Here is a 25,928-nt window from a genome sequence, read left to right on the forward strand (position 1 = left end):
TTAATTAATTTCAAGTTCAAGTCTCTCTCATTTACTAATAAATGCAAATAACTGTTGAAGGCTTAGATGGTACTTCAGAGAGTAATCTGATTTGACAAGATAAGAATTAAGTGAACTTTTAATGATTTTGCTAAGTATTCTTTCCTCCTCTGGACGTCACATGGCTAATTCATGTATCAAGAATACTTAAGACTTTGAAAGCTCTTCTTTGATTCAAGGTTGCAGCAACAATTTGCAGAGCCTGCAATATTTAAGGCATTGTTTATTTGCATGGAACATGTTGGTACTGAAATGACCTCTCAGTAGGATCTGCAGATGAGTAACTGTTGTCTGGTTCTAATTCACACTTTCCAAGCTGGGCCCTGGTGATCAACAGGGTATACTGTGAGGTAGCTGTTTGGGGTTAGGATTGCAGGTTGTGGATACAAGGCAAGACTTTTGAAGCGACTTCAGAAGAACTTGCAATAGTTTTGTATTCAGTTATAGAGAGGCTCCCATGTCTATCATCTAATTTCTGGGCTCTTCACATGATGCTCATGAGTAAGGAATCTGTCCATTTGAACTGGGGTGCCATTGCATCTGCTCCAGAGCCATAGGTTCTTGGCCCACCAGTTGATACAATAAGCAAAAAGTTGACTTTACTTAGTCGTGGTGAAAGTGGAGATCACAATGGGAATAGGAAGCACTGAACATTCCTTATATCCTAAAGTGTCTGGATGGACAGAAACTCCAACCAGTTAGCAAACAGGGTCAGTCTTGCTCCTTCCTCTACTACCCACAATTCTTCCTCACTTAAATCCCAAACCTGCCAAATCAAGACATTCTCCTGTGATGTCACTGGTCAAAAATGAAGGCTGAAAAACAACAACAAACACCACTATCACCCATGAGAGCCCCAATATCCTCACACAGTGGCCAGTTTCTTTAAAAACAAAACTCAAGGGCAAACTCCCAAATACATTTTTTTTCCTGGTCCTCCATTGTTAGTTCTTTCTCTTTGATTTGTTTGCCTCAATCTTTCTCTCTCTGTCTCTACCTCTCTTTTTCTATCTGTATCTCTCTGTCTCTATTTCTATCTTTATCCTCTCTGTTTCCTACTTTGTTTCTCTCTTTATCTCTCTCTGTTTTTCTCTGACATTACGTAGACTTTGTACTGTTGTATAGAAGAAAGTAAACTCCTGAGGGCTGGAATATTTTTAGAGTCTTGTCTTTGTATCTCCAGAGCATAGCACAGGGCTTAAAAATGTTTTTAAAACCCTTGCCTTCTGTTTTAGAATTGATACTAATTTTTGGTTCCAAGGCAGAAGAGTGGCTTGGCAATTGGGGTTGTGATCACATAATTAGGATTACATAGTTGGAAGTGTCTTAGGTCAAATTTGAATCCAAGACTTCCATCTCTAGGCCTGTCTCTATCTACTGAGCCACCTAGAGGGTCTCATGGAGTTTTTTGAAATTTTTATTTGTTTTAAAGAGTCAAAGAACACTGAACAGGGAGTCAAGAACTTATCTTAAATTCAGGAAAAGCCACAAATACTGACTAACTGTGTGACCCCAGGCAAGTCATTCAACCTATCAGCTTCCTCATTTTTGAGGAATGATAGACAGACAGACAGACAGCTAGGTAAATAGATAGATAGATAGATAGATGAGAGAGAGGGAGATAGATAGATAGATAGACAGACAGACAGACAGGTAGGTAGATAGTGAGATAGATACATACACAGACAGACTGAAAAATGGATGGATGAATGGACAGATGGATAGACATAAAGAGGGATAGATAGATAGATAGATAGATAGATAGACTAACAGACAGACAGACAGATAGATAGATAGAAGCCTATAAGTTTCCTAATTTTTAAAACAAGGAATTTTTAATCCAATTTGTTTAAAAACATAAAAATTTTAAACCTTTCTTCCAAGGTTGTTGTGAGGACAAACCGAGATATTTGTCAAACATTTTGCAAATCTTAATGTCTATATAAATGCTAATGATTATTACTATTATTTCATATAATAGGTATGTAATAAAATTTTATTGAGCTGAATTAAAATTAATACTCAGTATTTTCTTTTTCTGCCTATATTCACCAAATAATTGTTCTTCCAAGGAGCCATGGCCATAGAACAGGACCAGAAAGGCTAATCTTGGCACAAAAAACAATATAATTCTAGATACTAACAAGAGACCGAGTTGAAAATTACTCCACAATAAAAAAGGCTGTGGTCCCTCAAGGATTTACTACCACCACTGGAAAGTGAATTATGCATTAGTATTCCAATACATATGATAAATCTGTGTGAACCCTGACACAGGAAGAACCAAACATGAATCAGAGGTAGGGGAGGATATGTGCACTGTCAAATGCACATACCCTAGAAAAGTCAAGTACAGAAGGTCTTCTCATCATTTGACATTAATCAGAGGACAATTTACTCATTAGAAAACTTTTTTTTTTGACCTGGAGTCAAATTATTTTCCTCTGGAAATGTACTTCTGAAATGATAATAGAAATCATCAGAAAAATATTAATTGTACCAAAAAGCCTCCCAAAGAACCCTTTTCAGGAATAAATTGGTTATACAAAGCCATCAGGCCAGTTCTGTATTCTATAAAGTTAAGTTAGTAGCCTGAGCATTTCTGTGAAGAATTTAGTGTAGTTTAGACAAAACAGTTGGATGAGCTAGTTTAAAAGTTGGCTTTTACTTTAGGCTATTCAGAACTGATCAAAGAAGTCTGGAATTGGTTGACACCAAATGGGCTTCATTTTTCCTTATTAAGAATTTCTCCAGTGACTTCATGCTAGATAATCATGTTTGTGTAATTAAAATGAAGAGCCAAGAATCCAGAGCCAAGGATGAAGGGCTCCAGAATCAAAAGAGAAGGAATCTCTCTCAGGCTCCTGCTCATATACAGTTTTCTCCACCCATCAGCTCCCTCACATCTCAGGAATCAAACACAGCCTTTCAATTTGCCTAGCACTGCACTCGGGGGTGGGGGTGGGGTGGGGTTGGGGGGCAGTTCTTGTAGCCTTTTAGGGCATGAACTTTCTTTGTTAGTGACTTATTAAGTGTTAAGTAAGGATACTTTAAGTTCTTGATCAATTAACTTAAAATAGACAAAGGGAATAAAAAATTCCCTTTCACATTTGAGAGGGAGCCTAAAGGATCTTTAGCTTATTCCTGAGCATGGCTGGTTACTGTGTTTTTAAGGAGAGGGACTAAAATGCAACTTGGTCACTCTTCCTCCCTTTTGTTGCCTCAGTCTCCCTTGAGAGTATTTCCAGCATCTCTTTTGTCAATATAAGGTCTATCAACTTAGATTACACAGTCACTGATGAATTCACTGGCTCTCAGGGAGGCCAGGGAGGCCAGTGTGCTTGCCATTGGCACTTGGTATATTTTAAATAATGATTAGTTTTCTTGGTAAGGGAAAAAAGAAAGTTAAAAAAACAAACAATACAAAGTAAGAAATACATAATGATACTATAGATGATGATGGCTACACTTTTAAATTCATAGGGATCACTGTTTTAAAAGGTTTAAAATAACTGCCCCCAAATATCCTACAAAATTGGCAAAGTAGATAGGGCAGTGGATCCGAAGTTAGGAACACCTGGGTTCAAATCCTGCCTCATGTACTTTCTATCTGAGTGACCCTAGGGAAGTCACTTAATCTCTCTACTCTTCAATTTTTTTGTCTGTAATGTTGAAGGATTGGACTCCATGGCCTTCAGGTCCCTTCTAGCTCTATATCTATGATCCTATAAAAAATAGATGAAAAGAAATTTGAAGTTAAGGCTAACACAATGTCTTTTTATTATTTAACATTTGATGAAACATTCACTTACACCTAGAGAGAGATACATGGTAGGTAGAAATAGGCTATAATATATCACCAATGATGACTTGTGAAAGAAATAGCAGGAAAAAATAATAATCATGATAACAATAAGAACAAAATAAGTTCAACATGATTTATATAGTGTTAAGGTTTGCAAAATACTTTATATATGATATATGTAAGTGTGAACATATGTATATTTACATACATATCTAACGTATATGTATATATCTTCTCATTTCATCCTTAAAATAATTTTGTGAGAGAGGTGCTATGGCTGTCCCCATTTGACAGAAGAGGAAACTGCAGCTCAGAGAGGCTAAATTATCCAGGGTGCTATATTAGGTAAGCCCAGGACTGGTGTCAAACTCAGACTGGTGTCAAACCCAATTCTAAGCCTGAAACAACATCTACCATGCTGTCCACAATCATCCAAGTGATGTACGACTAGAAGAGAGAGTGAGTAGGTCACATACTGAGTATGCTACAATAGGTTCTCATGTCAAGTGACCAAATCAAGAGGAAGGAGCCTAGCATATCAAGGAGACATACAGAGAAAGAACTGTGGACCTGTAAGGAAAGGCCTGGACATAAATCATACCTCTTAGGTTTAGTAGTTAGTCTAGTACTTAGAGGCAGTTAGGTGGTATTATCATGGTGCACAGAGCACTGGGACTAGAGTAGGAAGACCTGAGTTCAAATTTGTCTCAGACAACTTCTAACTCTGTGACTCTGGTCAAATCACTTAACTTCCATTTGTCTTGACTTCCTCAATTAAAAAAAAAAGAAGAGAAAATAACAACATCCACTTCTCAGGGCTGTTGTGAGGATTAAATGAGATGATATTTATAAGAGGCTTAGCACAATGCCTGGCATGTAGTTCTTAATAAATGTTTGTTCCCTTCCTTCCTTCCCTCCCTTTTCCTTCCTTCCTTCCTTCCTTCCTTCCTTCCTTCCTTCCTTCCTTCCTTCCTTCCTTCCTTCCTTCCTTCCTTCCTTCCTTCCTTCCTTCCTTCCTTTCTTCCTTCCTTCCTTCCTTCCTTCCTTTCTTCCTTCCTTCCTGAAGACAAGTAGCAATATTCCAGAGTCTCATTTTTCTCATTTAAAATGGGGGAAAGTATTCCTTCTAATATCTCCCTTACATTCTTATTGTGAAGGTTTTTATGAAAAGATGCTGAACAGAAGGTGCTGACTTGTCCTAGTAGAGCAAGTTCTTCACCAGGAGTAACATACATCTGTGAAATCACAGGATCACACAGTCTGAGAGGGCAAGGATGGACTGTCTCCTTAGAGGAAGAGCCCCCATCAGTGTGATTGCATATATAATGAACTATTGAAGCATTCACCCTATTGTGTATAAGATTTAGACATAGAAGGGAACCATGAGATGTTTTGGTTCAATCCCCTCATTTACAAATGAAGAAATTGAGGCTCAGAGAGGTAAAGTCACTTATATGCCCATGGTTGCCCAGTCAAATAGTAGTTGGACTGGGAATCAAAATCAGGTATATGACTTCAAGTCAATTATTTTTCTCATAATAGTATGTGTCCATCTGGGATAAAGTATAGAGTATTGAAAACTATGATTTTTTTAACTCCAAGGGCCTTTTAGTCTTATTTTGTATGGCCTGAAGCCATAATGTCATAGAATATGAACTGGACAAAGAAATAACTGAGATGAATTAAAGACAAATATAAAAAAATTTCCAAGGGTGGTCATATCCATTTTCCTCCTTCCTTCCTTCCTTCCTTCCTTCCTTCCTTCCTTCCTTCCTTCCTTCCTTCCTTCCTTCCTTCCTTCCTTCCTTCCTTCCTTCCTTCCTTCCTTCCTTCCTTCCTTCCTTCCTTCCTTCCTTCCTTCCTTCCTTCCTTCCTTCCTTCCTTCCTTCCTTCCTTCCTTCCTTCCTTCCTTCCTTTCTTCCTTCCTTCATTCCTCTCTCTCTTCTCTCCTTCCCTACTTCATTACTTCAAAATTCATTTATTATATTTTTACTATGAGCCAGACATGTTGTGCTAAGAGCTAAAATATCCCTTTAACTATTATAACCATAACAACTTGGAGACATTTTGAAGTGAAATAAGATTATTGTTATTGTGATTATTTTTGTTACTGTGACCAAATGTATATTTTCATCTGCTTGAAACAGCAGTGACTTAATGGAACAAGCAAGACTGAACAACGACAGATGCTTTTTCCTAAGAAGAGTTCTTCAGAAAGGTTATGTATGATAAGGCACATCCACTAAACTTAGTGTATGCTTCTGTGCTTTCTGATTTTTTAACCTACCAAATGTGACCTGATTTCTTGCTAGTCTTTCAAGGTCATTGCAAACCTTAAGGAAAAAAAAAGTTAAAAAAACCCCCAAACAATACAAAGTAGGAAACCATATATTGACAAAGAAGAATTGGGGACCATACTTTTAAAAAGAAAAGGATATTTGTTTATAAAGTAAACACCAATACAAGGGATCACCTAAGAAGGGCACTGCTTAAAATTTTAGCAGTAAGTAATGGGAAGCGACAGACCTCAAACAATTTCAGCCTTTCATAGTTGAGTGAATTCACAGGGACAGCAGGACAAGGATTTGCTAACCTACCTTACTAGGACCTTGGCAATGGCTTCATAGGCCCTACTTAGGCCAATAGCATCATCTAGGGCTATGGAGATATCTGAGAAGACGTTAAGAGCCTGTTACACAGGGAAAAAAAATAAACACATTAGAATCATTACAGTGCCAGGAACTTGGATTTTGAATTGCAACTACAGAATTATTTTGATATTATTTTTTTGAACTCCCCACCAGATCCCACAGAGTGGACCAGAGGTCTCCCAGCTGAAGCTGACACAAATCACAACACCCTATTCCCCCCCCCCTCCCTCACTGCTGACTGTCCATGGTAGAATCTGGAGGGCCCTAGATGGATACCTCATTCTCTACCCCAAACCTTCCTGTCAATGACTCCTCCTCCTTTTTCCCCTCCAAGTCAGACACTGAATCCCCAAACCACATCTCTGCCAGAGTTCCCTCTAGAATTCTGGAGACCCTTAAAACCAATCCCCACTTTTCAATGTTGGTGGCCCACTCCCTTCCAGGCTTTCTGCCCTGTAGGTCTGATAGCCTGATTTATCATAAGGTCTCCTTGGCTTTGTGGAAACCCAGCTGCACCCTTAGAATTTCAGGGCCTTTCTTCTATCTTCCCTGCAGCAAAACTCTACTGTAATTATTGTCTTCCCCAATTAGAATGTGATTTCCTTCATAGCAGGGATTGTCTTCTTATTTTATTTCTGCTTTTGCCTTTAGCTATGCTAGGCATATAGCTAGTACTTAATTTTTGCCTTCTCCTTCATTCATATCAATACTTATTTTTATATGTTTGTAGCACAAAACACTTTGATTCATCAAAACAGAAATATTGGTTTGTTTCTATGCATAGAGCTTGTACTTTTTCAACAATGCCAGGGACTTCCCCAACAAGCATTGTTTTGCTTTTGGCCTTCTAGCCCCAAATCTCCCAATCCATATAATTTCCAACGTGAAGGAATAATTGAATGGTTCTCAAATATGATTTTCAAATAATGTATCACTACTCCAAGTGACATAAAGCATTGCACACTACTCTAATATAGTAGCTTAAAACAGCATTTTCTTTCTGCAAATAGTGATTTAAAAAGCATGAATTTAGGCTACATTCCATTTCAATCAGTCATTTTATTGCTTATATCTTTCATTATTTGTGCACACACACAAAAATCTGTTAACCAGGACTTAATATACACTAAAAATCTTTCATACAAATGCACTCCATTAATGATGACCTTGTCGATAATCAAAGGATTATAACTGCCACAGTCAAACATATGATCTTAATTTAATTTAACACTCACATCATCTGTATTGTATAATTTCCCCTTTCATCTTTTTTTTCCATTGGGCAGGAGGAAAAATACATAAAATGAAATCCCTTTCTTTCTTCTTCCCTCATTGTTACTTGACCCAACCTATTACACACATGAGGACACAAGAAATCTCTAAAGACCCTCTATGGAAATCCTTTTTGCACATTTCTAAGAAAGGATTAGTGAAAGTCATTTGGCTAGGTTTGGGATAGAGAGGAGGTGTGAGGGAGGACATGAATATGCCCTAGATCCCACTGTCTGAGGCAGCTTCTGGCATTCTAAGTGGTGGGGGTTAGGGGTTCCTTCTTTTTAAATTTATCTTCTAAATTAATTAACTAATTGAGAAATAGCTTCTGTGAAGCCAGGGTATGAGAAGGTATTATATTTCTCAGAATTTCTGTGACTGTCTGGATTTTATGTTTATTACAAAATGTCTCACTTAAGTATGAATGAAAGTGAGGTCCCTAATAGTGGCAAGGTGTTCAGATAGATGGGGTTTATTATTAGGGACCATGACAAACTGGAGAATATCCAGAGGAGTTTGGCTTGGATAGCAAGGCTAGTAGTGATTGGTCCATGCTAGATCAGATGAAAGAAATGAGGATGTTTAGCCTGGAAAAGACTTGATGATGGTGGAAAGGGAGAGAGATTAATCAGCTGCTTTCAATATTTGAATGGCTGTACATTGAAGGCAGAAGAGGGATCAGACTTCTTCTGTTTGTCTCTGGAAAGTAAAACTAGCAACAATGGGTCAAGTAACATATTTTGGCTCAAAACCATATGAAAAAGCTTCCCAGTAATTAGAGTTGTCCAAAAATGAAAGTAAAATTGGTTCTGGCTTAGGAAGTGAAGGCGCCATCACTGGAGGTTCTTAAGTGGAGGTCAAGTGAGTACTTGTCACACATTCTGCTTTAGGTAAGAGCTGAAGATGACTTCTAAATTCCTTACAATTCTAATATTCTATTTTCAAAGGGCTATTCACTGAATCATGCTATCTCTATTTTTAGGTTCCCACCAATTTTGAACAATCAAACATTCTGTTTCTTCTTTTCAAAAATTGATTTGTTGGTTACATTAAAGTTCCCAATTATCTCCCTCTTTCTCTCCCCTCCCCACACTAGTGAAGATATCAGTTGACAAAAAGATATAAAATATATAAAATGATGTATTGTTTGTTTCTATTTATTAGTTCTTTCTCTGGAGGTGGACATACACAAGTTACTCATCAAACAATATTTCTGTTGCTGTATATAATGTTTTCTTTTTTTTTTAAACCTTCCTTTCTGTCTTGGAATCAATACTGTATATTGGTTCCAAGGCAGAAGAGTGGTAAGGGCTGGGCAATGGGAGTTAAGTGACTTGTCCAGGGTCACACAGCTAGGAAGTGCCTGAAGCCAGATTTGAACCTAGGACCTCCTGTCTCTAGACCCAGCTCTCAATCCACTGAGTTACCCAGCTGCCCCCATATAATGGTTTCTTAAAGCAGATCTTGACACTCAATGAATCAAGCAACAATTACTATAACCTTAGGGATGTTCTTTTATCATTCCCTAAGTATCTGATATCCTACTATGAATGAACATTGGCTTTTCTTAGTTGAAGTCCTAAAGTCATGAAAGTCCTGAACACTGCAGATCCTGCTTAGACCAAACACAGGTAAGGATATTTTTTCTCTCTCTAAACCTTGGCCTGATTTAAAAGAAGTGAGAACCTTGTATTCCAGACTAAGAAGTTTGACCTGTATTTAGTAGGCAACAAGAAGCCACAAAGCTGGGTACACAGGTACACACAGAAAGGAAGTTTTGTCCACCACTCGATGCCACCATAGAATCTTAGGAATTTAGAACTTGGAAAGATATTTGGATTTGTTAAGCCCAATAACCATATTTACCAGAAAGGGAAATGGAGGCCTGGTGAGGTGAAATAACTTACAGAAATTTAACCAACAAATTAGTGACAAAACTGGAAAGAGACCCCAGTCTCCCTTGCCTCAGCTATTGCTCAAGCTACCACATAATTACAATGTCCCAGTACTTTAGCTGTTCTTTGGAGGTAAATAATAAGCCTCTACACATGGCACTAATTCTTTAATCTACTAATGCAACATGATTCTAATGGTTTTCCCCAAATCTTGGTTCCCTTTCCTCTAATCTATTATCCATATTACTACTGGCCTTATCTCCCTTAGGCACAATATTAATCATAATTCCTGTGTTAAAACTCCTTTAGAGGTAGCTTTCTGTTGTTTACTAAATACAATTCAAATTTTCTAGCCTTGAATTCAAGGTTCTATAGAATGTGGATCCCCCCCCAACTTATTTCATGAAGTCTTGAAGTACCCTTCTATCCTCCCATCAAGCTGGCCTGCTCTTAGTCCTTTGTAAATGTCCACTGTCTTCTTCCTTCTGACATTCTCTACACCTGGAATGCCCCATTCCATCCTCACCTGGTATAATAAGTCTTACCCATCTTTTAAAGTCTAGCTTAAATTGTAAGTTATGTAGGAAGACCTCACTGAGTCCCCCCACTCCTTACTAATGTGAAATGCTCTTTTCTTCCTTTGGCTTCAACTTTGATTCAATTCAATTTAGTCAATACATATTAAGGATCTCAACTGTGCAAGGTCCTGGGGGAATGTTTAAGAAACAAGAACAAAAACAAATTCTACAGAATCTACCCTCAAGGATCTTTATTCCAATTCAAAACAATAAGCTCCTACTATGCTGGACAAACTATGCTAAGTACTTGGAATATAAAGACAAAGATGACCTAAACTCATCCTCAAGGATACATCTTCAATATATCCAGAGAAGCCTGACAGAAGACAGTGTGTGATAGAGTGAAAAGGAAGGGATAGATATGAGAGATAGTGTGCCATCATCAAGATATGACAACAGATGATGAGATGTGGGGATGAGGGACTATATGCTCAGAGGTTTAAAGTTGTGAAGTTAGGAGGCACACTGGACCTAGAGTCAGGAAGACCCATCTTCTTGAGTTTATATCCAGTCTCAGGCACTTATTTGCTTAACCCTGCTTGCCTCAATTAATCTTTTAAAATGAGCTGGAGAAGGAAATTAGAAAACACTCCAGCATCTTTGCCAAGGAGACCCCAAAATGGAGTCACAAAGAGATGGTCATGACTGAAATGACTCAACAATAACAACATCTAAATTACTATTATAGCATAATTCTAACTGCTCACTCTGACCCACTCCACCTCCATACACATAGAGAAGAAAGAAGAGTCTAAGCTGATTCCAAGGTTTTGAACCCAAGTGCCTTGGAGGTCAGTGGATGTAGGGAAGTTGAGAGATGGTACATATTTATAAGTGAGAATAGACACATAATGAATTTAGTTTCAGATTTTGATATGCTAATAAGAGAACTGGAGCTCAAGAAAGAGCATTTTGGGCTAGATATGTAGATTTGGGAGTCATTTTTATAGAAGATTTAGTTGGGTCTTGAGAATGGGTAAAATTATTGAGAGAGGGTACAGAAAGAAAAAAAATGACAGCCAAGGACAGAATCTTGGATGGCACCCATACTTTAGGGCAGGAATAGGATGGATGAACAAACAAAGAAGTCTGATGAGGAGCAGTTAGAGAGGAAAGAGGACTTAGAATGCCATCAAGGAAATAAAGGGATACATTCTTCTTTTTGCCCTCCTCCCCAGACATCAATATTGGGGAAGAATGATTCTCTACATTGGAGTGACATGAGATGTTTATAGACTGCAAAGTATAGAAGAGAGAGTATCTCCTCCCAATGTGTAATCTTGGAGGACAAAGTAAGCACCTCCACTTTACCCAGCTCCAGGATGCCACCCCCTCACAGGACCTGTCACTATCCCATTTCTTAGTTCAACACTGCCCTGAATGACTGCCCAATTCCATGTGATACAAAGACCTGTGCCACAAAGAATGCTGGAGATCAGTGAATAATGACAATGCACATTGGTCTTGGGATATGCTCAAGGGTTTGTCTCATCCCCTTCTCCATTATTCTACTTGAGCATGGGTATAGTGGAAAGACCAATGGGTTTTGAACCAAAGGATTTGAGTTCAAGTGCTGCTTCTAAACAGGATTGCTTCCAAGGTCAAGCAGCTAATTAGAAGGGTGAGAGCACAGGTCTCTACCCTTTCTAGTTAATGTACTTCCCTAAATACTTATAAAGTGGAATGATAGAGGCAATGGGGAGAATATAGTCCATTAAATGAGAACCAGGGGAAATGGCCATTTAAATCTTGTATGTAAACTGTAGCTCTGGGCAAGCCATGTAACCTTGCCTCATATGTAAAATGCAGAGGTTAGCCTAGATGACCACACTGAAGTCCCTGTTAGCTTTAAATCTATGTTCTCTAAACTGAATTGGTTTCAGGTGCAAGGACTCCCAATTGCTTAAGGCTCTAGGTCCATTGGGAAATTTTTCCTTACATTAAGCCTAAATTTGCCTCTTGCAACTTTCATCCATTGCTCTGGCCCTCTGGGGCCATGAGGAATAAATCTCAGAATAAAGGGGGATCAATGAGAGCTAAAATGATTAAGGAGGGCATGCTAAAATATGGAAGCTTAGCACAACTTAGAAACTTAAAACAACTAAGCAAAATAAAAGCACCGTCAAAGCAGGCTACCTTAAATGAAGAGCCAGACACCTTAGAGAGGCCCACTGTATTTGATGGTGTGCCCCTGTAGCATGCAATATGTTCATAACAAAGCCAGGGTCTGAAAGGTTAGCATCTGGGAGCACAAACCAAATATTAAAAGGGAGGAGAAAAAATTGGCAGGTTCAAAATATTTAATGAAAGGAAAATTCTGGTTCCAGTTCTAAAGTTTTCATGTACTGAGTATGAGAGTAAAGTTTCATAAAAAAGGAAGGGGGCATAAGTAAGGATGAAAACAAAGAGAATTATCAGGTTACATGAACTCTGAATCAAAATTTGTATGGAGTTATTACTATTTATGATAAACCCCTCTATGGGGTTTCTTATTGTAACAGCCTATTAGTATGATATTAATTAAAGGAGAAGTAGGTCTTAACGAGGTGTAGACAAAACAATTTAGGGCAGCTAGGTGGCACAGTGGAAAGAGAACTGGGCCTGGACGCAGGGTCACCTAGTGCAAATCTTACCTCATGCCCTTATTAGCAATGTAATCCTGGACATATCACTTAACTGTGTTTACCTTGGTTTACTCCTCTGTTAAATGAGCTGGAAAAGGAAGTGGCAAAGCACTCCAGTATCTCTGTCAAGAAAACTCTAAATGGGGTCACGAAGAGTTGGCCAAAACTGAAATGACTGAACAACAAAAGGATAGGTATGTCACTCAGTCAGTCAAATCTTTAGTAAGTACCTGCTATGTGCCAGGAGCTGTGCTAAATAAACACTGGGGATACACAAAGTGGCAAAAGAACAGTCTTATGGCTAGTTATTCAACATGGTTTGTGCTTCCTTGGAGGTCACAAGCTTATTGGGAGATGAGATTGTACACATGAAACCTTTCTATGATAATGAATGAGTGAATAAATTTATTAAGTGTGTGGACTATAAGGAAAGCCAAGAGTTGCAGAATCCTCCATTTTGAACTGTGATTCTAGAGAAGACTTTGGAGAATGTCTTCGATAGTCAGAAGATCAAATCAGTCAATACTTAAAGAAATTAATTCATACTCTTCTTTGGAAGAATGAATACTACAGCTAAAAGCTTAAATATGTTGTCCACTTATAAGAAGATAGGACTCGTTAGAGAAGACCCTGATGATGGGAAAGATTAAAGGAAAAGGAGAAGGGGACGACAGAGGTTGTTGAGAAGGATAGAGAGTGTCATGGAAACAATGAACATAAACTTGGACAGAGTTCGAGAGATAGTGGAGGATAGAAGGATATGGTGTGCTATGGTCCATGGGATCAAGAAAAGTCTGAATGACTGAACAACAGCAGCAAAAATGTGTCAAGCCCTCTGCTAAACACTGAGGAAATACAAAAGTCAAGTCAGTCCCCACCTTCAAGAAACTAACTTTTGAATGGGGGAGAAAACACATATAATACAAGGAAACTGTGACTTTGTTTCAAAAGGTTACAGAAATAATGAATGGTGCCATAAGGAGCAGACCTAACATTCCAGAGGTCTGTCCAGCAGCCTCTCTGAGGACCCAGGGTCTGTCCGCCCAGATGTGGTGTCAGGGTCAGAAAAATGAGATGAGATACACCGTGCATTCAGCCCACATACAAAGGCATAACACACAGTGCTCTGCCATGGTATCATGGTATGTTTATTATATAGGCTTTTGGTACACACACATAATCAATTCTCTATGTATGCAGCACTCCACAGTTTGACTGGATATTATCAAATCACCTAAACAACACTCTTGTGATGTTACTACAACAAAGAATTCTGTGATCACTTACTAGGTTTCTACAACACTCTGTGATATATATATATATATATATATATATATATATATGATTAATGTGAATAAAGCCATTTGTAGGTTAGTACCCCTTGACCTGCTGAGAGGATCATTGTGCTTTTGGTCAGCTTTCACTATCCATAATTATTGCTTGGGAGATGAACAACAAAACATATTTGTATCTAGGTGTGAGGACTTTAGGCAGACCAATTTTGGGGTTTTCCTCAATTTACAAGTTCTGTTTTTCTTGTGTTACTTTGAGATGCCTAGCTACACAGTTTGGCTTCTGTTCCAACAAATTCATTCAAGTGTGGTAACTATAGGACAAGATTCATTATGTTGTAGGGCCTTGGAGTATATCTTGTGCTTGAGAAAGGAGGGGTCATGGGTAGTAGTCTTTGGGCTTTTATTATGTAATTTCAATCTTTTGGGATAATAACCTAGGGGGCTCAAAGTAGGGTATACAAGTATTGATCCTATAAGTATTTGCTCTCATGTTATTTCTACTGTATTGGGGAGAGAAAAATAATCATAACAATTCATAACAAGTCCACTAGTGGGGAAAATTTGGGGAAGAAGTCACAAAGGGGGATCAGCATGGGGCCCTCATTCTGGGATCTGCTTTGCTGACTTTCCTTCCTTGGATCATGACCTTGTCAAACAGTTGGGGTATGATGGCCTCTGGCCATACCACTTCCAGGAGCAATGGCAGATTCTAGATCCCTTTGGTTCTAGAACTGGAGGGGGGCAGAGATGATGGTGTCCAGACAGAGGAAAACAGTTGGTCAGAAGATGGCCAGGGAGTATGGAGAGATGTAGAACAGGCTGGAGATGCCTAAAATAGTGGCTTGGGAAGGGCAATCACCAATTAAAACAGAAATGACTACTCAAAATTTCTAGAGATGAAGGTGCATTAGGAAGTCAGAGAAGAGAAAGATAAACAAGATTTGGAGTAGGCCATGATAATGGACATAATAGAATGTTTTTATAGTCCTATGTTTAGAACTGGAAGGTTCCATAGGCCATAGTCAACTTTTAAAGTTGAATATTTTTCTTATGTCATTTATCTAATTTTGTTGCCAGTTCTCCTTTCTCCTACCCCATTCACATCACCATCTTGGGAGCTATTACCACAGGTCAGCTATGAAGGGCTCATAAGGCTAATAATCTGGGGAGCTGAATTCTAGACATTGTTCTGCTAAATGGCCTTGGAGACATCTCTTCAGCTCACTGTGACTTACACAGAATTTAGCACATAGCAAGCACTTAATTAATGCTTACAGACCAATTGACAAAAGTTCAAGTCCAGGGTGTGCAACTTAGTTACCTTTGTGACCATGAGTAAAATCTTAAGGAACTTAAGCCTCTGTTGCCAAATCTGTAAAATGAAATTATTAGGCTAGATGGGCACTAAGGCCCTTGCTGGTTTTAAATCTATGACCTTATATGATACTCCAACTCCTCATTCTATAGATGAGGAAAATGAGATACACTGAAGGGAATGGATTTGCCCAATGTGACATGAGTAGCAAGTCCAGGATTCAAACCCATGTCCTATGACTCTAAAAACTGTGCTTTTGCTGCTAAGTCAGTTTTATAGAATAATTCTGTTTCATGCATTATTTTACTGACAGAAGTCAAGTTAAAACAATCCACAAACCAGAAGGCAACCATTTTCTGCTCTTTACATTTAAAGACAATAACAATGAAATGATCTAAGGACAGGTTGGTGGGGTGGGTGTATTTCTTAAATACTCTGCACTGCCTTTTGCAAGGACTTTCTCATTTTTTAATTCTTTTTCCCTTGAAAGCAACCAGATGCTACACACACACACACAGACACACAGACACACAGACACACACACTCACACGCATGTAGGCAATACACACCCCATACTTGACCAGGTCTCCTTTTTGTTTCCCTTTTCTGAAAGGCAGGGTTTCATTTGCATTCACAAAGACAAATGCTACCTATTTCAGATTTGTGCCTGGAGCTGGCCCTGCACCCAGGAAAAGTCTTCTTTCCCCTCCTAACTCCTATACCAGATGGAGACCCTAAACCTAGACTGGTACTATTAGGACTACAGATTGACTGCAGTCTGGGCTAGATGTTGGATCTGTGAACTGAATTCACCTGGGAACCTAACCATAAGTTGTTTCCAGGGGGAAAATGTGTTCCAAGTTCCAAACAACAGCCTTACAAATGAACTTTTGGACCACAAACAATTTGTAAGTTGCCAATATTTGGATACCATAATCACAGCTAAATAGTTTCCCTTTGGGGCCTCATCTGAATGTTGTTTGTTTGGTTCTCCCCACCCCCATACCATCTTTTCCTTCTTTACCCACCAGCCCCAGCTCTTCTGCTGCAAACTTAGCCCCAAGGAGCTCCCTAACACCAGTCAATATTGAGGAGAGAATAAGTACTCCATACAGCAAAAGATGACTTATTCATAGTAAAAGTGAGTGAGATCTACAACAGAGCAGTCAGAACGAAGAAGCTTTATTCCCAATTTCATCTGAGTCCTTCAGTCATAAAAGAGCTTGAAGAAATTCCCCCAATTCCAAAAACTTCCTATAATTCAAATGGAGGCAGCCAGAGTGGTGACAAGTGAAAAAGATGTGATAAGATCAGTTCCCACCACTTTGCTCACCAGTAGGAAGGCACTGAATGTTACTTTTTCACACATCCAGCATAATTTAAAATTTAAGCAAACTCCCAATTGTGCTACCACGTAACCACAACAAAAAAGTTTTACACAACTCTGGGTAAAGTATGGTACTTTGAGAGGGGAAAAAGGAAGGGGGCAATTCTTCTGATTTATGCTTATGTGAGAAGGGGAGAAAAATCAACTTGGACACATTGTTCTCAAAATCCCTGTCAGATATTATTGGAAATACATTTCTTCTGATTTCTGGCAATCGAGGCCTATTTAGCCATTTCACAGTTGGTGAACAGAAAGGATGGTTCTGCCTCATTTGCAGTCTTGGAACATGATTCAGACAATCAGCTGCAACATTAGTCAAAGGAATCAGGAGCTAATGCTTTCTGACAAGCACTGCAGTAAACAGGCAAAGACCCAGCCTGGGCAGCAGCATCCTCAGATATGGTACTGGAACCAGCAAGGGTGTCAATAGACAGATAACGCAAGCAGAGCTATGATGGTCTATCTCAGGGCAGTTAGGGGCTGTTAAAGATATTCAGGAAAAAGCAGAAGGCTCTGACATGTAATAAATACAGTCATTCTTATCTGCAAGGAAAATTATGTTGAATAAACAGAGAGGAAGGGCACGTGTGTACCCTACTATAAAATACATAAAATGCAAGAGTTTGGATAGTTGGCATTCTGCTGAAGCTTTCTTAATCTAGAAGGGGTCTTACTGTAGCAGAAACCCATTCTGATCACACAGGGCACACACACTTTCTTCCTTTGTGAAGCTTATTACTCTGCATCTGGACGATTTGTCACATACTGGAGGTTTAACTTGCCTCAAAATTTTTTTTTTAATACATACAGTAGGAAGATAAAACATACTATATAGAAGGAGAAGGACTGAGCAGAGCAAGAGGTCTGGATTCTGGTCCTAGCTTTCTCTCAGTGTGAGCATTGATAAGGTTATTAACTTTGATTCTCAGTGTCCACATATATGAAACGAGATGATTTCTTCAGTCCTTTCTTACTCTAATTTCTAGTAGAAACATACCTAGAAATTTTGGTGCCCAGAGAAAGCTTTACAAAACACCAGGAGGACCTGCCCTTAAATCAGCTCCCTAAGGCAGATCAGTTTGTGGTGGGTAAGTTAGGAGAAGCTTGGGTTCCATGGGCAGAGTCCTGTAGAAGCATGAGCTCACCACCAAGAAGGTCATGGAGGTATGGGAAGAGCCTGTCTGGGATGTGACTGTCAGAATGAGATAGGGTTAGGCTTGTTAGTGGTTTCCTAGTTTAAAAGAATTATTTTTGGTAACTTCTACTAGAGCACTTAGGTGGCTCAGTGTATAGAGTGATCCTCCTGAGGAGTTCAAATCCGGATTTAGACACTTAGTAAACTGGGTGACTCTGAGCAAGTCGCTTTATCTTGTTTGCCTCAGTTTTCTCAGCTGCCAAATGAGCTGGAGAAGGAAATGTATCTTTGCCAAGAAAACTCCAAATGGAGACAGGAAGAGCCAGACTGAATGATTGAACAACCACAAATGAGGTTCTAAGCTCAATTGGGGTCTACACTGCTTCAGAAGCATCAATACTATTAGCATCTTCTAAATTATGGGACAAAGCCTTGGAATTCTCCTCTCCCAATAAATATCCTTAGATTGTCCCATGCTTGTCTCTTGCAGATATAAAATTGGATATTTTCATGGATTATAAAAACAATTAATGTTCAATGACTCCAACAGAATGTAGGCTCCTTGGAGTCAGGGGTGGTCTCTTTTTATGTCTTTGTATTCCGAGTGGTTAGCACATAATAGGTCCTATCAACCTAATTTGCTTGATATAGTATCCATCCCTATTTTAAGCTATTGAAATTTATCATAAAAAGATAACTTTTAGGTTGCCCTTTCTGCATGTGTGTATGTATACATGTGCATACAGATAAAATAAAATATAAATTACATGCAAATACATGCATGTAGATATTATATACACTGATATATATCATGAGTAATAAACACACATATAATATACATATTGTGTATACAGTCTCACATATAGGTATCTTTATATATATACACATGCACAAATGTAGTATGTCAGAAAAAGTTAGTGTAGTTGTAAGCTTCCGTAGCTTAAAACCTATCAAATCTAAGTCTGACCTCCTTCTGAGGCATAGAAAAATGAAATGACTACAGCTAATAAGATGATTCAAGCAGGATCTGAATTTAGCTCTTCTTTGATTCTAAGATCAAAACCATATATTGTATCATCCAAGTTGAATGTAAGTTCCTTAAGGGCAGAGATTATTTTATTTTTCTTTATACCTACAGAACATTGCAAGTTCTTTATTATACATATTAGGTTCTTAGAGGAGCATGCTGGTAAATATTTAACAACCAGTCCCTCTGATGGGGAAAATGTATGCATAAGTTTAATCTCTATTATTAACATTTTCTCCAGCAGTTTCTTAAGTCTAGAAAATCAATGAAACAATAAATCAAGCCAACATTTGTAGTATTTGCTGATTTCCAAGGTGTAAATAAATGATCACTATTGGCTCACCCAAATCATTAGTAGCTGACTTCAACCACATCCCTGAAATTTAGTTAACATTTATGTGACTATGAAAGTTTGCAAAATTTATTTGCTTTTACCATAACCCTGGGAAGTGAGAGCCCTTATTATCCATATTTCACAGGTGAAGAAACTGAGGCAGAGAAAACTGAAGTAATTTGCTCAGAATAACACTGTTATTGTTTAAGGCAGGATTTGAACTCAGGCCTTCCTGATTATAAGTCTAGCTCTCTAACCATTATGTCAACTAGCTAACTTGGCAATTTAATGAATATTTGTTAAATTGAATTGACCGTGCATGGCTGGAAACTAAAGTTTCTGACCTTTCCTTTGAGTGCCCTATCCATGCTACTTCTCTGCTATATTACGAGGCTCCAAACCATTTGCAATTACCAGGGGAAGGATCAGGAAAGTATTCTATATTCATGAGTAATTCCTACCCATTTTTAATAAATACCAATACTATGAAAATTTCTATATTTCTGCATGAATCAATGATGACTGGAAGATTTGTCTTTTCCCTTGCCACAAAGCCACCATCTATTTATAATCCCTCTTACTTGATTTCTTCCTCATTTAGAACAAGATTCAATAAAAATTCATTTTGGTTTCCTTTTTCCAGAAATCCACAAAAGCCCTGAAAAACATTTGGAGCCCATTTTCTTTGGTCAATCTGCTATCTCTTCCACCACAAGCCATTACTCCGGTCAAGCCGGTAAACCCTCATTTAGATCCATAATGTCATGTTTTCATCTCAGGCCATGTGAACACATTTCCAGGAAATAAAACCCAATAGCCCCATCTTCGTCTGTTTACGCTGGGAAGGTGCTTCATCCCTTCCCCTTCCCGAGAGATGGGAAAGGAAAGAAAACAATTTATGAATCATTTTGGTCCTGACAGATGTGACGATAGCTGGGAACAAGAGGCCTGCCAAGAGCTTTTATCAAGTATGTTATAACAACGAGTAATAAGTGTAAATAATAAATGTGTGGGATCTTCAGGGAAACGGTGGCAATACTAAACAATTTTGGGTACTTGCTGATGGGGGCTTTGCTTGCCTTGGAATCCCCTGGCTTCCCAGTAGAGTTTTGGCCTGACAATAAACAACAGTTTAATACTTGATCTAATCCCAGCCAGGAGGTGAGTTCAGCAGTGAGCTTTTGCAGATGTTCACATCCAATAATCTATCCATAATTGATGAAACAGGGAGGTCAGATGTAATGGCTGCTACTATCCCGGCAACAAATAAATGGTTATTGACAAAACAAGCCAGTGTGGGGCTTGAGAGCTGAGCAGTGACAAGCAGGGAAGGAGAAGATGGGAGCAGGGACGAGCTTTCGCCCTTCATCCGGAGAATTCCTCCATGCAATGGATGTTTGGGAGAATGGCCCACTGACTCACCAGCAGATGGAAGGGACCCTGGAGGAGCAAAATGGAGATTCCTAAAGTACATAAAAGGCAAAGACAGACAGGCTGAGAAGGAGATGAAGAGAGAGTGCCGGAAAAGGCAGGAGAGTGGGGTAAGTACAAACAGACAAACTGTTCAGAAATACCTTGGCAGGGTAATACTGGGAAGCCAGATGCCTGGACCGCTTTCATCCCATTGCTGTGTCTATAGGAATATACCTAGCCGCCAAGAAGGAAGACCCTAGAATTAGAGGATACAGATGGGCATGCTCTAGCACCCCAGAACTTTGTTTGGTAGTTTATCTAGCAATAGGACCCTTAGTGAAGGCTTTATTCTTAACCACAAAAATCCATAAAATCAGTTAAAATATTGAGATTATAATTGATATATTTTAAAAGTAATATTGTAAAGACAGAAAATTTTTAAAAGATTGGCTCAACTCAAAATCCATAGGAGAAAATCAAAGTGACTAGAAAAGATATGTTGCTGGAAGAAAAACTTTCTTTTCGTTAAAAAGGAAAAAAAAAATCCCACACATGGCATTTTTGCTTTTGCAAAGAGTACAATGTCTTAATGGAAGATACGTTTACTGGCTGAATAAAATCACAGACATTTAAGCGTAAATAGGCAGCTGAAATCCTAGGCGTCCATTTCAGTGCTAAAAGAGGATATTTCTACACAGTTTACTATGCAATATTATAATATGAAAAATGGCAGAGGGAAATGGTAGTTATTATTGCTGTTCGTAGTCATAAAGAGGCTTGGGACAGAGATGTTTTAAATATTAATATGACTCAAATCACTTACATCGATTTAACATTCTTTAGTGGTTTATTTAGAGGTGTGATTTATTCTATGCACTGCAATGGATGCTTTTGATCAGCTCTGAAATAACAGATAAGCTAAACATAAAACAGCAAAACTCACTGCTGTTTGCCATTTTAGAGTCAGCGTCAGGCTTTTCCACACTTGTAGAGAGCTTGCAGAAATGCTGGCACCATACTTTGGATTGTTCAAGGTCCTTAGCAAGAATTTAGTACTTACTAAAAACAGCAAATTCATTATGAACCCCCCCCCCCATTTCATTAGATTTTCATACAGTGCCTGGTACATAGTAGACACTTAATAAATGCATGCTGATTCATGAATTGATTCCTACTTCCATGCAGTTCCATACCACAAACAATAACTGTTTGGTTTTGATAGTTCAAGAAGGTGATCTGATGGCAAATTTAATTATGCTTACGTTATTTACTAAGGAAGTCATGAGATTATGAATTTGAAGCTGGAAAGGACCTTGGAGATAATTTTTGGACCTATTGCTTCATTTTACAGATGAGAAAATGGAGGCTAAGAAAGGGGGAAAATACTTATCCAAGGTGACACAGCTAGGGGAAGAAATATCTGATATATATATATATATGCATATATATATATAATATACATATATGTGAATATATCTATTTCACTGATATTTTCACCCATTGCCAAATAGAGCAAGTTTCATTCATTTACAATATAGCCATATATTTTAAGAATTCCCATGTCCTCGAGTCTTCTCTATTCCAACCAAAATATGCCTGTTTCATCCAACAGATTCTTTTCTGACCGTATGTCTAGGCTCTTGTCATTCTGTTCTTCCTCTTTTTAATAAACTTTAAACAAGTCCTCCTCCTCAAAAAGGGACATCTAGATCTGAAAAAGATACTCCAGATGTGCTGTGACCTAGGACATGCATCACTTCTCTTTCTTCTAAACCTCATACCTTTCTTAATACAGTCTCAGATTGCATTATCCAAAAAGCTTTCCAAGCTTGAAAGATTTTGAGAATAGTTCCAGATGTGGAAATTCTGTGTGTGTAATCTTAGAATCATCACGTGTAAGTGTGAGGAGACTTACCAGAACATTGGTTACCATGCAGGGAAATGATTGCCCTCATTGACAAAATCATATATCTTTGAAATATTTCATGAAAGATTGGATTGCTAAATGAACTGGGGGTTTTAAAATCTTGGCCCAAATTCATTCTATTGACTTATTTTATCAATAGGAAATGTTACATATAAATATAGAAATTTAAATTGGTTTGTTTTTAATAATAAAATTCATTTCAATAAACAAATTACTTTCCTATAAACAAAAATATTTTTCTTTGTCACTTTACTTATGGATATAGTAATCCCTAAAAGCCAACACCTAGTACTTAATGGTTGATTTGCTGTTAAACAACTCAATAGCACTATACAGATCAACACACTGGTTTGGGATAGCTAGAAAGTTTGGAAAGGAGTCAAAAGGAAATCAGCATCCAGTAAAAGTTTAAAGCTTTGTTTCATATCAGCATTTTTTGCATTGTCTGCAGTCAGCTGCTAAATAATAAAATCATACATGAGAAAATTAAATATATATATACATTTTCAAAAAATAAAGTATATTTCAATATAATGTTCAGATAAATAATGGAAAATGGGAAGGGAATCTAAGATTTTATCCTAATAAAGCAAAAACAATGAAATGTAAATATGAAAAACTAAAAAAATCTGATATGGAATGGTTTTTACTCTTCTAAACTTGCTTGAAACAATTTAATTCAAATTAGACTGATTGGAACTGTTTTGTTTGTTTTTTTAGGTTTAAACTGATTTCAATCAGTTTCAATCTGCTTGAACCAGTTTAAACTTGTTCATCTGATTCAAACAGAAACCAAGGGGAACATTTAAATATGAAAATGAAATAGATATGAGGGAGAGCCTTGGTAGAGAGTCAAAGGGAGAGATTGCTGCAATGAAAAATGATTAAGTTAAAAGAAAACGTACAATACATGGCCATGAGAAAAGCACTAAGTGGCAAAACCTCATTACGATGTGGTTTCTTTAACTCACAAAGTTATGGGGCTCATTGAATCACCTCCTGTTAGACATCTTGATTTAAATGAAATTGCAACAACGTTGGGAGTACAGAAATGCAGGTTTTATGGCATCAACTTCATTCTAAAAAGATCTAAGCATCACATTTAGTGCTTTGGATCTCTCTTGATAGTAATGGCTCAAAAGTATCCCAACAAAAGAAGATAGGGATGAACTTAGTGATTTCACAACAAAGGAAAAGGCTTTGGATAAGTTAATCAGCAGCAGTAGTTTGAATGAACAGGTGACAAAAGAGAGAGAGAGAGAGAGAGAGAGAGAGAGAGAGAGAGAGAGAGAGAGAGAGAGAGAGAGAGAGAGAGAGAGAGAAAGAGAGAGAGAAAGATTTGCTTATTTGACCTATTTAGTATTTTAGCTTCCCATGAACATATTGGTATTGACATCAAGACTCCAGAAGAATCCAAACTGGAAGTGTCAACTCCTGGCCACATACTCTTTATTTCAGGAACACTGGTCTCCTGGATGTTTCATGAATAAGATATTCAGTCTCTTGGTCCTTGACATTTTCTCTGGCTGACTCCCCTACTCGAATGCTCTCCCCTCCTACTCTGACTACTGACCTTCCTGGTATCCTTTTAGTCCCAACTAACCCATCTTCTACAGGAAGACTTCCCCACACCCTCTAAATTATAGTGTCTTCATTCTCTTAATTATTTCCTATCTATCCTGCATATAAGCTTTATATATATTTGTTTGAATGATGTCTTCCCCATTAGTTTATGAGCTCCTTGAGGGCAGGGACTATCGTTTGGGTCTTTATGTATTCCCAATGATTACTAGAGTGCCTGGCACATAGTAGGTGCTTAATTAATATTAATCAACTGACTGACTGTGTGGCTTTTAAGATTCTGCCCTATGTTTTTTCCCTTGAATTATGCTTACTATTCTTCCCTGCCAAATTTGAAATCCTATTGGATTTGTATCTTTATTCTCTCTCCTAATCATTTTAACCAAAGGGTATTCTTTTTCTGTAGTCACCATATAGTAGAAAAAAAGGCACTGATCAAAGACTTTAAGATCCCTGGTTCAAATCCCCTCTCTAATATTTGCTAGCTATGTGATTATGGGTAAGTCACTTACTTTTACTGAGCAGTTTCAGTTTCCTTATCTGTAAAATGAAGTCTGTAATACTTATACTACCAACTTCAATCTCTGAATAAACCACCCTCTAAGCCCATTTAAATAACAATCACAACTCTCTGATATCTTGTCTTTTCCTATCATTTCTTTGAACTTTCTCCTCTTTTTTGTTCACTTTTATAACTTATTTTCATGATATTTTAGATCTAGACTAATTAGTTCCTACTCTCCTTGAAGGCCTACATCTGTCTATTCAATGTGAAGTTTGCCAGTAAGATTCAAACATAACTGTTTTCTAATTCTTTATTCAGTCTGTATTAGCTATATGACTTGTCCATAGTCACCAAATGAATGAAAAGAAATAATTAAATGTCTACTATGTGCTTGGCACTGTGCCAAGTTAAGTATATAATAAGTGAGTGACCTGGGAGTCAAATTCAGTGTTCTAACTATAATTCCAGTACCTTTTCTACCTCTCAAACTATAAAATAAAGGCAACTACGAGATTTCTCCATCCTTCCCTTCCCTTCCCTTCCCTTCCCTTCCCTTCCCTTCCCTTCCCTTCCCTTCCCTTCCCTTTCTTTTCCTTTCTTTTCTTTTCCTTTCCTTTTCTCTTCCCCTTCTCCATCCCCTTCCTTCCTTCCTTCCTTCCTTCCTTCCTTCCTTCCTTCCTTCCTTCCTTCCTTCCTTCCTTCCTTCCTTCCTTCCTTCCTCTCACCCTCTCTCCATCTAGCATTTCTTTAATAAATATTTATAGAATGCTGATTGTGTGCAAAGCACTGTGCTAAGTATTATGGGAGACAATGAAATATGATTCCACAGCTTTATAATGCTTAAAAAGCTCTATTCTGACAACAATCTGGGGTGGGAGGTTCATAAAAGAAATGCTCTCATTTCCTCTTTTCAGATAAGAAAGCCTGAGGAAAGGTTGACCCATCCAGGTTAAGGATCAGTCAGAATTGGGTTCCAGTAGCTTCTGACACCAAGTCCCACCATACTTTCTGTTATCATACATTGCAAAATAAAAGCGTTAGACTTGATGATTTTCATACATTCAGAGTCAATCTATTGTGTGTGGTAGGAATTGGGAGAAATCCATAGTTTAGATATGTTGCCACTTGTCACTCATATGGAGTTT

General features: G+C 38.0%; 1 protein-coding gene and 1 long non-coding RNA gene across 3 annotated transcripts in view; one reads left to right on the forward strand and one right to left on the reverse strand.

Annotated features, from left to right (window-relative positions):
• Positions 1–25,928, reverse strand: part of TTC29 (tetratricopeptide repeat domain 29) — a 258,913-nt gene that overhangs the window by 116,075 nt on the left and 116,910 nt on the right. For both annotated transcript variants that reach the window (XM_056802751.1, XM_056802750.1), the window contains one exon: positions 6,442–6,533. In XM_056802751.1, coding sequence (XP_056658729.1) covers positions 6,442–6,533 — 92 coding nt within the window. The remainder of the gene's footprint in view (positions 1–6,441; positions 6,534–25,928) is intronic.
• Positions 10,955–25,841, forward strand: LOC103097435 (uncharacterized). Its single transcript, XR_468790.3, has 3 exons — positions 10,955–11,031; positions 20,001–20,898; positions 25,698–25,841. It is a non-coding gene; the product is annotated as an uncharacterized LOC103097435 (long non-coding RNA).

This window comes from Monodelphis domestica, chromosome 6, assembly GCF_027887165.1.
Source record: "Monodelphis domestica isolate mMonDom1 chromosome 6, mMonDom1.pri, whole genome shotgun sequence".
NCBI classification, from domain to species: Eukaryota; Metazoa; Chordata; class Mammalia; order Didelphimorphia; family Didelphidae; genus Monodelphis; species Monodelphis domestica.